This window comes from Natator depressus, chromosome 4, assembly GCF_965152275.1.
Source record: "Natator depressus isolate rNatDep1 chromosome 4, rNatDep2.hap1, whole genome shotgun sequence".
In the NCBI taxonomy this organism is placed as follows: Eukaryota; Metazoa; Chordata; order Testudines; family Cheloniidae; genus Natator; species Natator depressus.
In genome coordinates this window covers 91,589,632-91,604,154 of record NC_134237.1, presented here as the reverse complement: position 1 = coordinate 91,604,154, position 14,523 = coordinate 91,589,632, and the positions used below count along the sequence as shown (strand labels likewise).

At 41.4% G+C, this 14,523-nt stretch overlaps 1 protein-coding gene across 1 annotated transcript in view; it reads left to right on the top strand.

Annotated features, from left to right (window-relative positions):
• The window catches only part of NIPAL1 (NIPA like domain containing 1), a 46,312-nt gene that overhangs the window by 25,174 nt on the left and 6,615 nt on the right, over positions 1-14,523 (top strand). Inside the window, exons 2-5 of the mRNA XM_074951452.1 lie at positions 2,492-2,758; positions 3,984-4,040; positions 4,963-5,053; positions 8,621-8,781. Of these exons, the coding sequence (XP_074807553.1) occupies positions 2,492-2,758; positions 3,984-4,040; positions 4,963-5,053; positions 8,621-8,781 (576 nt within the window). The remainder of the gene's footprint in view (positions 1-2,491; positions 2,759-3,983; positions 4,041-4,962; positions 5,054-8,620; positions 8,782-14,523) is intronic.

The window sequence follows — 14,523 nt, the reverse complement described above, 5'->3', positions numbered from 1 at the left end:
TTTTCAGCAGACTGGAAAATGATTAGTTCCTTGCCTATATTGAACTGTAGTGGATGTTTTTGTTCTTGGTCCTAGAAATGACTCACTGTTTGACACCAGCAAAGCAAAAGTAATATTTCAGTCTTGTATTTGATTTCTGAATGATCAATAACAGATCAAATTTGAATTCTAATATAGCGCTTATGTTAGGTGCACACTAATTTATGACCTTGACAAAGACGATCTGAAAAAAGCAGCTTTCTAAAACAATATATAAAGCAAGCAGCTTGTAGGGTGACCAAGGGCACTGAAATAGAGCATGTGATACTCTTGAGCTTGTGTAGTACTGCTGATTCTTAAACCTGCAGCAACTGTGGTTGATGCCAGTTTGAAAAGTAGGATTAACAGTTTGAACTAACTTGAGGCTACTAGATCAGGTAGTAAGTGCTTAAACATTCATTAATATAACACGATTAGCTGAAATCTGAGAGCAATAAGATGACTTAAGGATGAAGTGGCAGCCTTAACTCAGAAATTCTTTACTGTTGTCATGAGCTTTAAGTCAAAGCTTAATGCCTGTATTTATGAGTGAGGAGGCATATTGGTGGCAAATGCATATGGCTACTTTTTGAATGCCCAGAAGTGGGGAAATGAAACAGCTGATAAAGGAACTAGATGCTACTCAGAGACACATTTTCATGAATGTAAAATACTCATTAAAAGAAGCCTATCAGTTGGATCTGGTAAGAATACTCCATTTGTCTGACTTCCCCCCTCAGTCTAATCTTCCTCCTTCCCACTGCCAGCATTAAATCACTAGCGGTGGGTAAAAGAATAGTAATGCATAATGAGTCCACTAAGAAATCATGACTATATGATATTTCTTTCCCCAGCCCTCAAAGGACCTTTTGATTTATATAGTGGCACTTCTTTTTGCACACATTTTTAAACTTAGATCAGAAATCATAACTGCCTTGATATTAATATCTATCTTCATAATTGGTCTCTGGCAGATACTGTGATTCCAACTTCCCTTCATATACTTTATGATCTTACAAACTCAACAAAGGTTTGATTTAATAAATGAAAGACATTTTTATGGTAGTCATTGAGAAGAAATAGTTTTGTTCACATGGGATCCTCCTACACTGACCTAAGTGACTTAATATATTTGGAGTGATTAAAAGTTCATTGTTAGATGGTATGAAAGCTGTTCATGGGTAGGAAACTAAAAAATCAACTGAAAACTGATAGAGACAGATGTCATTCTGTTTGGGTAGGATTCTTTTGACAATGGTATATTTCTTTTGAGCCTCTGCTAAAAAGAGAGTTTACTGTCTATTTATAGGTGTTTATACTATGTGCCTTTGTACCTAAACAGGGGTATAGATATTGCTTCAGAATGGGGAGTAACCTGAGACACCCTTCAGTAAGGCCAACGCTTATTAAAATTAGCAATTAAACTTCATTAGATGTCAGGAGAGATCATCTGAACATCCACTCAGTGGCGGTTAAAATAGGGACTTTTCTTTAATGGATCACAGACACTGTGCATCCTTAACATGCTCAGAGTTTTGTCTCATTATTTCACATTATCCAAAGTACCTAGTGGATGTCAATATTGCTTCTAACAAATACAGCTTGCTGTACAGGTACCGTATTTGGCATTCCAAAAATCTTTAAATCTTTAGCAAATAAAATGGATTTAGCATCATTGTAAAAAGACAAGGTGATGAACCATATGTGATTAGTACCTCTCCTTCCATCACTCTCTCCTCCTCCCCACCCACACCATGCCCAAAATCCTGCCCATGTGTAGTTTTTCTTATGGTTCTTGTTCAGTACATTTACTTGGGGGAAAAAAAACAATAATAAAAAAAACCCATCCCAAAATAAACTGGAGTTAAATTACCAGGAAACAAAATAGAAAAACAGGGCTACCTCGTGTCCTGTAGGGTATGTTTACATGGCTGTTAGACACCCGCGGCTGGCCCCTGCCCAGCTGACTCCTGCTCACAGCACTAGGGCTAAGAGGCTGTTTAATTGAAGTGTAGACCATCAGGCTCGGACTGCAGCCCTCGCTCTGCTATCCTCCCACCTGGCTGCATCCCAAGCCTGAATGTCTACAGCACAGTTTCACAGCCCTTTAGCCCGAATCACCTGGCACAGGCCAGGTGCATGTTTTTAATTGCAGTATAGACATACCTGTAGTAGCTACCTGTGGAGTCCTCCTTACACCACCTGCTGGAGAATGTTATTGGCCAGCAGCCTCCAGCCCCCACTAATTCTTTTCCTAAGGGTGGGGTAAGTCAAGCTACAATTAAACTTTTGTTTGTTAGTGGCCTGTTAGTGCGCATTCACCAGGTCACAATTTATTAAAATTACTTTTATATATAAATACCAGTATGAGGACTAGATGGTTTTCTAAATGCTGTGTATTATGCTTTCTACATTTGTTTTTGTCGTGCATCTTACAGAGGAAAAGTATCTTTCTCTCCCCCCTGTTCTCCAGGTGCTGTTCTTTCTTTGGTTTGTCGTGACTCTTACGAAGCATGGTGCCGGATCATCAATGTGTCAGAAACACAGGCCCCTTTCTTTACCTATCCAGACAATCATTCCAATGAAACAAACCTGAGCGTTTCCACATCTGCGGGAAGCAAATATAGGCTCTATGTGGGTGTGGCCCTGGCCATAGGTTCCAGTATTTTTGTCGGCTCCAGTTTTATACTGAAAAAGAAGGGCCTTCTGCAACTGGCTGACAAGGGAGTCACCAGAGCTGGTAAGAAATATTTACTTGCTTATCTTTGACAGAAAGAATGTCTGTCTATTTTTTTATCATAAATCAGCAAGTTCAAGGTTCAAGCCAACTGATGTTTTCTGTAGCTGACTACAGGTAATATTGGATTTAAGAACCTTTAGGGGGATGCAGATGGGAGTGGGTTTTTTAATGTATCCAAGGTCTTTCTAATGCACCCACCACAATAATACCTAGGAGCCAGATAAAAAGTTCTTCCTCTGCCCCACTCCCCGAAGATTTTTGCTGTTTCTTCCATTTCAGTATGAGTGATGGAAACACTTGAGTTATGATAATACAGTTATAAAAGTAGGTATTTGAATACATGCCCAGCTTGTGGATTTGCAGGATGTGGAATTAGGACAGTCTGAAGAGAACTAAGCTCTGTTTTTGTAAATTAAAAGCTATCAGGACAAGTCACTGCAAAACAGAATATTAATAAAAACTTACTAGCTAACTTGCTGGCAGTATTTTTAACAACTGTGTAGTACAGGAATTATCTCTGCAGTAAGAGTTGGCCCATCAAAGTCAATAGGAATAGAATTAGACTAGTTTGGAGTGCTTTTGAAAATCCCAGTAGGATGCTGGTATTAGAATTATCACTTAAATCCTTTTTTGAAGGTTTTGAGTTTGTTTTGGTTTGCTATTTTTCTTTTGTTTGCAATGTTTCTTGCAAAATATAATACCCTACCATTCTGGATGCTCTCAGTATTTGAGGAAAAATGGATTTCTCAACATATAACTTGTTTGTATTTTGGATGAGAAAGCTTTGGATAACTAGCAGCTTTATTTTTTATGTAGAAAAACAAGTTTTACGGACCTGTAAGCGTGTTCCAGATGTGTCTTGGTATAGACAGCTATGTAGGCTCTGATGTAGCAAATAACTTAAACATATGCTTGACTTTAAGCACATGAGTAATCCTAATTAATGAAGTCTTATTATCCCTTCTTGTGTCTACTGAAAGTTCAAGATACAGGACTTGAAATAATAGAATTTAATATTAAACAATTACATTTTTAAGAATAACTCAAAATTAGGTGTAGCTGACTCTCTCCATGTCCCATAGAGACTAAGCATTGCACATTCAAGTTTATAAAACTTATTCAAATTGAAGTAGTTAATCTGTAGAATTTGAAATATTAATGACAAATCAGAATTTTGAAGCATCATTTTAACTTTTTTTTCTAATATTAAAAATTATCTTTTCAGGACAGGGTGGATATTCTTACTTGAAGGAATGGCTCTGGTGGGCAGGATTACTTTCAAGTGAGTCACAGTAAAAATGTTTCTACCTTTCTCTGTTAAAGTACATCTAAAACAGAGCAATGTGTGTAACTTTAAAAGGGGTGTGTGGCAGGGAGAACTGGGTTTGGAGGCACCTGCTGAAGGCTTCATGGCCCTACATCACTCTGGTCCAGTGCCTTTGGGAAGAAGCTTAAGAGCTGCAGTCCCATACCAGGGCTGTGATAAGAACTTGGGACTGTGTACCCCAAAAGGGGGGGACAGTGTGTGCAGCTTGGCTGGAGGGCTGAGCTGTTGAAGACCAGCCGAGAGAACCAGCAGCTGCTGGGGTGCTTGAGAGAGGCAGGCCCCACCCTTATGTAAGACCAAAAGTAAAAGCAGGCTCATATATAACAGAGAGAAAGGGGGCCATCCACAAGAGGTGGATGCCCTCCATAAAAAGGGCAGTGATTGCAAGTATATAGGCCAGAGAAAAGGGGCCCCCATGAGAGGCGGGTGCTGACCCCGTTACAGGATGTTAAAAATTTTAATAAAAAGACTTCAGGGGAAAAAAGACTTGTTTGCTTTTTGTTCTCTTCCCTCCTGCCCCCAATCCTGTTAAACAAACCTAGGAATACAAACTGGAGTTGCGTGGAAAGAGGAAAATAGTAGTACATGAAAAGCTGTCCTCACCGCTACCATTACTGTTACATTTTAATATACCAATACAGTAATTTGAAAACTGTTCCTGTGTGTGCATTAACTCTGTAATATCTTTATTTTGGTTACATCCAGCAGTAATTGGTAGATATGTATAATTTTGAATATGTTTGGACATTAGTGTGGATAATAAGAAATATTATTTTACTACTTACCTTTCTTGTCAAACATCTTATCTTCTGTCTAGTGCCCATCATCTTAACACTTCTAGCAGTTTTTTTCTGTACTAATATTGTTTCTCTTCTAGTGGGAGTAGGGGAGGCTGCCAACTTTGCTGCCTATGCCTTTGCACCTGCAACCTTGGTTACCCCATTGGGTGCACTGAGTGTTCTTATAAGGTTAGTATGAGTCAAAAGCAGCCACTGAGAAGTGAGCCTTTTACTATATAAGAAAATACTGTGTTTTTATTGCACAGGGAGGATTTTAAAAGAAAACTCTGCATGGCAAATCAGATAAAAATTTGGCTCATAAATTACAAGGCCGGAAGGGACCATTGGGATCATCTAGTCCAGTGGTTCTCAAACTTTTTTTTGCAGACCACTTGAAAATTGCTGAGGGTCTTGGCGGACCACTTAATCTTTCCAAATGTTGTTTGTACCATTAGCTAACTATTGTAAAGTGCTTTGGATAAAAATGGTATATTAAAAAAACTTAATAATCGTTTTTTATTCTACAAATAAAAGCACACAACTCCTATTTTAATATCAGTAGTCTTACCTTTCTAATGCGATGGTTGTGCGCTCTCTCCCCTGCTGTGGCAGCTCCAGAGCTGGGGCTGGGAAGGAGGGGGATCTCTCCCTCTCTTTCCTGCCACAGCAGCCACAGAGCTGAGGCTGGGAAGGAAGGCTGTCTCTCGCCGGCAGTTGCAGCCCTGGAGCTGGGGAAAGTTTGCCTCTTTCTTTCTGGCCGCCACAGTCCTACATATCCGAAATTCCCCCCACTCCCTCTTCTCACCTCACTGCCCCTTCCCACCTACCCTCTCTTCCCACCAAGGCCACCATCTCACCTTATATGTGCATCTTTTCCAGGGTCCAGGCACCTAATTAGTGGGGCTGCACAGGCGTGGCTCCACTAATTAGGTGGATGACCCTTCATTCTCTTGTGTGCGGCTGCCCAAGTGCACACCTTAGAGGGACTATCCGCGGACCACCTGAATGGAGCTCACGGACCACAGTTTGAGAACCTCTGATCTAGACCGACTTCCTCGATAACACAGGCCATAGAACTTCTCCCATATAATTCCTAGAGTATACATTTTAGAAAAAGAAGCTGAGAATGGGCGAGAGGGGATGGATCACTTGATGATTACCTGTTCTGTTCATTCCCTCTGGATTGGCATTGGCCACGGTTGGAAGACAGGATCCTGGGCTAGATGGACCTTTTGGTCTAACCCCAGTATGGCCATTCTTATGAGCATCTCCCTTACAAAAGGAGACTTAATGAGCTTGGCTTGTTTAGCCTAACAAAACAAAAGCTGAGTGGAGATATGGTTGCTCTTTATAAATATATCAGGGGCATAAAAACCAGGGAGGGAGAGGAGTTATTTCAGTTAAGGGCCAATGCTGGCACAAGAAGAAATGGATATAAGCTGGCCGTCAACAAGTTTAGGCTTGAAATTAGACGAAGGTTACCATGAGAGGAATGAAATTCTGAAACAGCCTTCCAAGGGCAGTAGTGGGGGCAAAAAAACATAACATGTTTCCAGACTGAGCTTGATAAATTTATGGAGGGGGTGGTATGAGGAGGTTGCCTACAATGTCATATGGCCCATCTGTGAGGACTATCTCCAATGGCCAGAGATGGGATACTAGATGGGGAGGGCTCTGAGTTACTACAGAGAATTCTTTCCTGTGTGTCTGGCTAATGGGTCTCACCACGTGCTCACGATCACCATATCTGGGGTTGGGAAGGAATTTTTCCCACAAGTCAGATTGACAGAGATCATAGGGCTTTTTTGCCTTCCTCTGCACCGTGGGGCACAGGTCATTTGCTGGTTTGAACTAGAATAAATGGTGGATTCTCTGTAATTTAAGTCCTAAATCAAGATTTGAGGACTTCAATAACTCAGCCAGTGGTTATGGGCTTATTACAGGAGTGGGTAGGTGAAGTTCTGTGGCCTGCAATATGCAAGACGTCAGACTAGATTATTATGATGGTCCCTTTTGGTCTCAAAGTCTGAGATTTGATTACAGGGAGAAAATATTGGGTACTAAAGGCTCTTTAATCAAGCAAAGAAAGGCATAACAAAAACCAGTGGCTCAAAGTTAAAGCCAAACAAATTCAGATTAAATATAAGTCAAAAATTATCAATGAAGGTGATTAATCATTGGAAGAAGGTAGCTACCAAAGGTAGTAGTGGAGATGATGTCTTTTAATGTAGCATGTCTTGATGTTTTCATATCCTGACTGGATGCTTTTCTGAAAGGTATGCTTTATTCAAAGCCAAGTTACTTTAATCAGGGTAAGAATAAATGGGTGAAATTTAATGGCCTGTGATATATCGGAGATCAGACTAGACGATCAAATTGTTCTCTGTGGCCTTAAAATCTAGCAATTATTATATCCATTTTCTTAGCTTCCAGTTTCTGTATAGCCATACGCTTCTCAATTTGCTTGTTTGCATTAGTGTGTACTTAAAATAAGCTGTTGTGTTCACCTAATATATGTTTTGCAATTGTCTAATATTATATCACTTCATCTAGTCATGATGTTTCAAAGTTGTACAGTATAACTAATTAATACATTGTAGTCTGCAACCATACCATTTTGGTCCATGATCCTGTTGGATCTGACAAGCTTAGAAGCATCAGGCTGTCAGTACTTGGATGGGAGACTCCAGGGAATATTTAAGTGATTAAGTAGGTGATGATTTTCCTTCCAAATCAGTACTGTACTAGTTCCTCAGCATTGTGTGGGAAGACGCTGTGGTATGGATCCTGGTCACTTTTAATCCCACAAATGTTAAATGATCTCATGGCACTTTATGTAAGAGTAGAGATGCTTGCCTCTCTGACCTGGCCAGATTCCAATTCAGTTAATTACATTCCATTTACCTAAAATGTCTCTTTGCCATTTCAACTGGATCATATCACTTTCTGTCCAAATTTATTGTAAATGTTACTGTGCATGCACAGTTTCAGAAGTAGATAAAATGATTTCTAGATGTATCTATGTTTGAATATTGCACTCCATCACAGTGTTATCTGAGGGGATATAAATCCCTAATCTCATGAGAGAGTTGAGATGCTTATCAGTTTGTAAGCACTGGTGTTTTGTATGTGTGATAGATGCTAAAGTAGTATAATGATATTGTGCTGAAACAAAGGTAAATTTAAAAAAGCTGGCAAATGACTGGCTCGGGCACCAGTCTTGCTCAGATCCCATGTGAAAATGACCTAGTTCTAATCCCAAATGGTTGCAGTCCAACAGGACTACATCCTGACTTCTCCTCTACAATCCTATCCCTTGCCACACTAGCTCCAGAAAAGCCAGTCTCCAGCTTTCTAAACCTGGGGGCCATTGATTCTTTAAGTCTTTTGTTCTGTGGCTTGTGTGTCAGTAGGGCTTGCCTCTGTATTCATTCATAGGTATTCAAAAGGAAAAATGACTGGAAAAACTGGAGCTCTGTCTGACCTTGTAAAGTTATGGGGAAGGATGTGGGGGGAAGAGTCAAAGCCTGTTGGAAGGCCCCATAGAAAATGGGGCAAGATTTATCTGACCTTTATAGAATTTTTAAAAGCTTTGGAAAAAGGTTGATTTGGCTGGTTTTTATTTACTCTCAGCTGGTTTCCTGATCCCCAAATCCAAACTTTTTTTTAATTAGTATCACTATACATAAAAGCATTATGATTATATTATAAAAAGGTTCAGCTGCACAAATCAATTACCTTTTTTTAAATCCACAGTGCAATATTGTCTTCCTATTTTTTAAATGAAAAGCTCAATGTTCATGGGAAATTAGGCTGCATATTGAGCATTTTGGGGTCAACGGTGATGGTTATTCATGCCCCTGAAGAAGAGGAGGTCACTTCTTTAGATGAAATGGAAATAAAACTCAAAGATCCAGGTCTGTAACTTAAATCATCTGTATTTAATGAAAAAATGCCTCTTAATGTCTCTTATTTTTATAGATATATCAGCTAGCACTAGACCTGTCCATAAGTGAATAATTGGAGGGTTTTCCTGTGTTATATGTTACCATCACCCCATTCACTTTCACCTGAAGATGAAATGAAATTTATCACTTTGGTGCTTTACTTTACTATAGCATACCTTGAAAGCAAAAATCACACTGTGAATGTAAGCAAGCAAGACTGACTTGAAGCATCTTTACACTAGTAGTTAAAAAATAAACAAAGAAAAATCAGCATTTACAAGAAAGCATGTCTAACTCTAAATGCTGTGTGTGTTATCACATGAAGACCACGATAATACAGGCAGTCCTCGACTTTACGAGGTTCAACTTATGAACGGCACTTACGACATTTCTGAATTGACACCCTAATTTAACTTTATGATGCTCGGTCCCGGAATGGAGTGGATTGCGGTTCCAAGTTATGACGTTTCAACTTATGATGTAATTTTCAGGAACCGATTGTGTTGTAAGTCCGAGGACTGCCTGTCGTTTGTATGCTGTAGTTAATTTCTTATTCTTGCCTGGTGCTCCTGGTTTCCAATCTGCAGATCTTGGAGAATATGCTGGAGGCACAGGGCCATTTGTGATGAGACTTTGTGTGAGCCAGTTATGACAGCAGCCAGAGTTCTATTCTGTTAGTGCTATGCTGGCAGCAGGGGAGTTATTACTATAATGACTATCCTTGCATTACGTATTTAAACAGAATAGCTAATATTTATATATGCTTTCTTAAAGATTGGGAGAGTGGGAAAGACTTTAAGGGTCTAGTGGTCAGTCTCCAGAGGCTCTTCACTCTCTCTGTCCCCTTCACTAGCCTCCTTGCACCCAGGCCCAGGCAGCTGAGTCATTTTGGGGAGGTGGAGATGGGGAGGAATACTTGTCTTTCCTTTTCCTGTCTACCCCTCTCTGGTGAGAGACCATGAGAGAGAATCTAGGGAAGGGAGTGTTGTATTGGCATCTGTCCTGTCAACCAGTAATGCAGGATTTGAGAATGGTGCTGTTTGTTCCTGCGTCCCCGCTCCTACCATTAGCAGTGGGTGGTCCTTGTACTGCTTCAGCATGCCCCATAATTGCTGAGCAGCTTCTTTATTTAACAGCTAAGTTGCCTCCTTTGCATTCCCTAATGTTGTTGTTCCACTGAGAAGTCCCTAGGGGACTGCCTCCCAGATGTCAGAGCAGGGGTGGGTCTTATTCCTGCGCAGAGGGCTGGATGCTCCTGGTAGCCCCATATCCCACCCATCCTATACCTCCTCAAATTATTATTATTTTTTTTTTACATAAACACTACTTTGGCCATGATTGAGTGCAGATCTACTCTGAAAATGAATTAAGTAAAATTCGCTCATATCTGCTCACTTGAGTAATAGAAATATTTAGCCCCAGATTTTAAAAAATGGATGCCAAAAGCTAGGCACCTGGGTTGATTTTCAAAAGAACGAAGTGCCCAGCAGTTTCCATTGATTTCAGTGGCATAGTTGGGGGCTAAGCACATCTGAAAATGAAGCTGAGATAAGGAAAACTTTTGGCTTTTTTTTTTCTAGTAAATTGAAAATAAAATGGTATGGAAACCTATTGAGAGGCAATAATCCTGAAACCCCACAACTCCATATTTCCAGAGTCACTGTTCAGAACAGACATGCACATTAAGTGGTCTGTGTTTCTCTCTGTTTGTAACTCCACATTAGTAAGATTTCAGGAGCAACTTTTCAATTTATCTAGGGTATTTCTTTTAAAAAACAAAACAAAACTTAAAGTTCTCATAAGCCAGATTCTTTATGCACAGAGCATCCAGAGGTAGCTGGTACTCCCAGTGCAAGGGAACTGTCTGCCAGGGAAAGCTGGCAGAGGTGTCTCCACCACCTCCTGCATCAGGTATCCCACCTCCTGCTAGCATAAGGCCCATTTTTAAAACTGGTTAGGTTGTTTTGCCACCACTAGTGCTAATGAAAGGCTGCTCCAGAGTGTCTCTCCTCTGATGGCTAGAAACCGTCTTCTAATTTCCTCCCTAGTATTTACCCCTATGATCTCTATAAATACATCAATTATATCATGAATCTTGCCCATATGCTCAGGGTTTAGCTGATCGCCATATTTGGGTTCGGGAAGGAATTTTCCTCCAGGGCAGATTGGAAGAGGCCCTGGAGGTTTTTCGCCTTCCTCTGTAGCATGGGGCACAGGTCACTTGCTGGAGGATTCTCTGCTCCTTGAAGTCTTTAAACCACAATCTGAGGACTTCAATAGCACAGACATAGGTGAGAGGTTTTTTGCAGGAGTGGTGGGTGAAATTCTGTGGCCTGCGTTGTGCAGGAGGTCAGACTAGATGATCATAATGGTCCCTTCTGACCTAAATATCTATGAATCCTTCAGCCTTAATTTTGCTGGAAGCCAAGTTCACTTAGTCTTCCTCCTCCCATAAGATTGACTTTCCATTCTCTTGATCATTGTAGTAGCCCTTCTTGGCACCTGTTCTAGTTTTGAATTCATCTTTCCAAACATGGATGATCAGAATTGTACACAGTATTTGAGATGAAGTCTTATCAGTGCTTTGTACAATGTCATTACAATTCCCTGTCTCTGTTGGAAATACCTTGACTGACACATCTTAGATCCCATTTGCCTTTTTCACAGCCATATCACATTGATTGAGTAGTACACCCATGTCTCTGTCCTCTTCTGTCATTTCCAGTTGATTAGCCCCTAATTGTGACAGTTCTGGGGATGCCCAGGACTAAGTCACCTTGTAGCACCCTCCCCCCCTTCCCTCCAGTGAGAGACTTACTAGTGCTTAACTGGGTGTCATCTCCCTGACCCTGCCAGCTTATTAGCCACCCAAACAGTCTTCTCAGGCAATGTCAGCCCTTGCTTTTCCTTGCAGAAGCCCAGTACCCAAGCCCCTTTGAAGCATTCCCTTGTAGTATTTAGCCCCTCATCCACTGAACACTCACAGAATTTCCAGGTCAGCTGTCCCCAAAAGGAGAGTACTCACAACAGCTTGGATGATTCAGTTTAGGATCAGCTTTCTCATATAACACCACAGCACTGAGTTATAGTTATAGTGAAAACAATCATAAGTTTATCATCAAAGACGGAGATTTAAGAGTATAGATAATGAAAAGTGAAAGGCTACATGTAAAACAAAATCATGACTCACTTTCTAGAGATTAAACTTAAATTCTATTTCAGGAAGTTTTTCACCCCAAATGTCTCTTGCATGTCTCTTCAGCCAAGCCTGGTTGAGATCCCATTTTCATGAATGTGTACAACGTCTGTTTAATTCCTTAGGTGCAGGCTAAAAGGGTATCTTTTTGCCTTCCCCTTATATTCCCCAGAGTTAATTGTCTGTCCCCACAGACAGGGCAACCCCCTTTGGTTCAAGCTCTGGTGTCTTGTCTCCCTGTTGACTTTGTATGTAAATAAGTTGTGTTGGCTTACAATACTTAATTTACATTTCAACAGAGATACATATCTTACCCCATCTGCAAGAAACCTATTTTTCTCTTTGATTGGTGACAAACTTTAAAACACATTTGCAGTACGTATGCACGGCTCCCTAAATATCACCCATACATACGTCGCATGACAATCATGAGACTCAGCATGATATAAGTTGTTTGGGTTTTTTTAGAGACCTCCCATGACCTTATTCATGGATAAATACCATTAAAGCTGTGTGCTAGGTGTTTGTCAGGCATGTTAGGGGTTTCAGTTACACAACAGTAAACCCTTTACTAGTTGGCATTGAGGAGTTCTTCGGGTCATGGTAGCTTATAGCAGAAACTTCTGTTCAAGTAGCGTCCCTATGTGTGTTCCACTTCAGGTGCACATGCACCCCGCTCATCTTTAATTGGAGATTTTCATTAGCAGTGTCTGTTTGGCCTGTGCATATGCTGCTGATATCTTTGTGCCCACACCAAGGCTATATCAGGCTGAAAAGGTGAACCGCCCTCCGTTTCTTCTCAACTGCCTTGGCCTGAAACGGATCTTCATGTGTCCGCATTTGCATGCCCTGGCTGCTTGCTGACTTTGGCCTAACTTATTTTAGTTTAGATAGCTTGTTTGTTTTATTTCCTGTGGGGAAATCCTCCCTTTGAGGGGCATGCCCAGTTCGGCAGGGTTTTAAACTGTGCCTCACCTGCAGAGAATTCATCCTGGTCAGTGATGGGACATTCTGTGCATTCGCTGCCTGGGGGAGTCACATGTCGCACATAAGTGCAACTTCTGTTTAGCCCTCAAACCCAGGGCACAAAAGAACCTGGAAAATCAAGCTGCGGCAGTTAATGATGGAGCACGCCCTTCACCCTGGTTTGGAACCAGGTCAGGAGAACCCAACTGTACACCAATCTCTGGGCATATCTAGTGCCCCTTCAACTTCAGCATAGTACTCTCCTTAAAAGAGAAAAGCCTCAGACCTTTTCTCAAGATCCCAAGAAGAGGAGCTCTAATTTGCCTCTTAAGGAATCCACTTCAAAAAGACCTCGCTCTCCAAGTTTGTCAACAGCCTCAGAGACTTCGACCTCAAGGCTTGGTACCATAAAGGTGAAGGGCTCCTCCAGTTCTGGCGAGGTGGGAAAATCCCACAGATCTTCTAAGAGAAATCATGGCTCTGAGAAGGCTCCAGTACGTTCAGATGGTCAGAGCAAACACAGAAGACTGGTACTGTCAGGCTTAACCCCTCTTCTGGTATCCCTGTTGGGCTGTTTGGTCATGTAAGGCTAAACCTCCAGCTATATCAGCAGCATCTGTGAAGCACTCAAAACCATCCTGCAGGGACACACATACTGGTCTGTCAATATCTCAACCTCACTCGGTGCCGCAACTCTGCTTGGTACCACAAGACCTTAAGTACCTGAAAAACTTATTGGTGACTGCTGAACCAGATGGACCATTGCTTGCAAATACCAAATGTGTCTCAATACTGAGAACCACTCAGTCTCCAAACTCTTATGCATCCCTGGTATCATCTAATTCACCTCCCTTTTTGGTTGGAGCTCCCCTCTTAGAGAAAGAAGAGGATGATGATGATGATGGAGACCTACCTTCAGTATCTTCAGTCTCTGTCCAGGGTTCTCCCACATACACATATAGGAACCCCACTTCTCAAAGCCAGGGAGGATGTCCAGGGAACTTGTCACTCTTGATGGGATGCCACCTTCTCCCCCTATGGCCCTCAATGGCCATACTGGGATCCCTGGGCAGCTTATCGCCAACAGTTCTCCAGGCCCCCAACCCTCTCCCATCAGGATGATAAGGAGACTCAAGCTTCTCCTTTCCAGCTACAGGAGGAAACATTTGATGATCAGGAGGCTAGGACAGACAGAGAAGCTACTCCTCAGACTATCTCCTCCTCATCACCAAATGAGGCAGTAATGCCTTCTCCATCTATAGCTGATGATTTTCAGCAGGTTCAAGTCTTCATTAGACAGGTGGCCAACTTCTTACAGATACCTCTTGACAAAGTCAAAGAATCTCAACACAAACTTGGATATTCTTCACTCCTGAGATATCATCTAGAGTAGCCCTTCCTGACAACGAGGCTCTTATGGAACCTGGAAAAACCATTTGGCAAACCTCAGGCACAATAACACCTATATGTAATAGTTAATAAAATATTATGTTCCCACCGAGGACTCAGAGTTCCTATTTTCTCATCCTCCACCCAAATGTGTCTGGTAG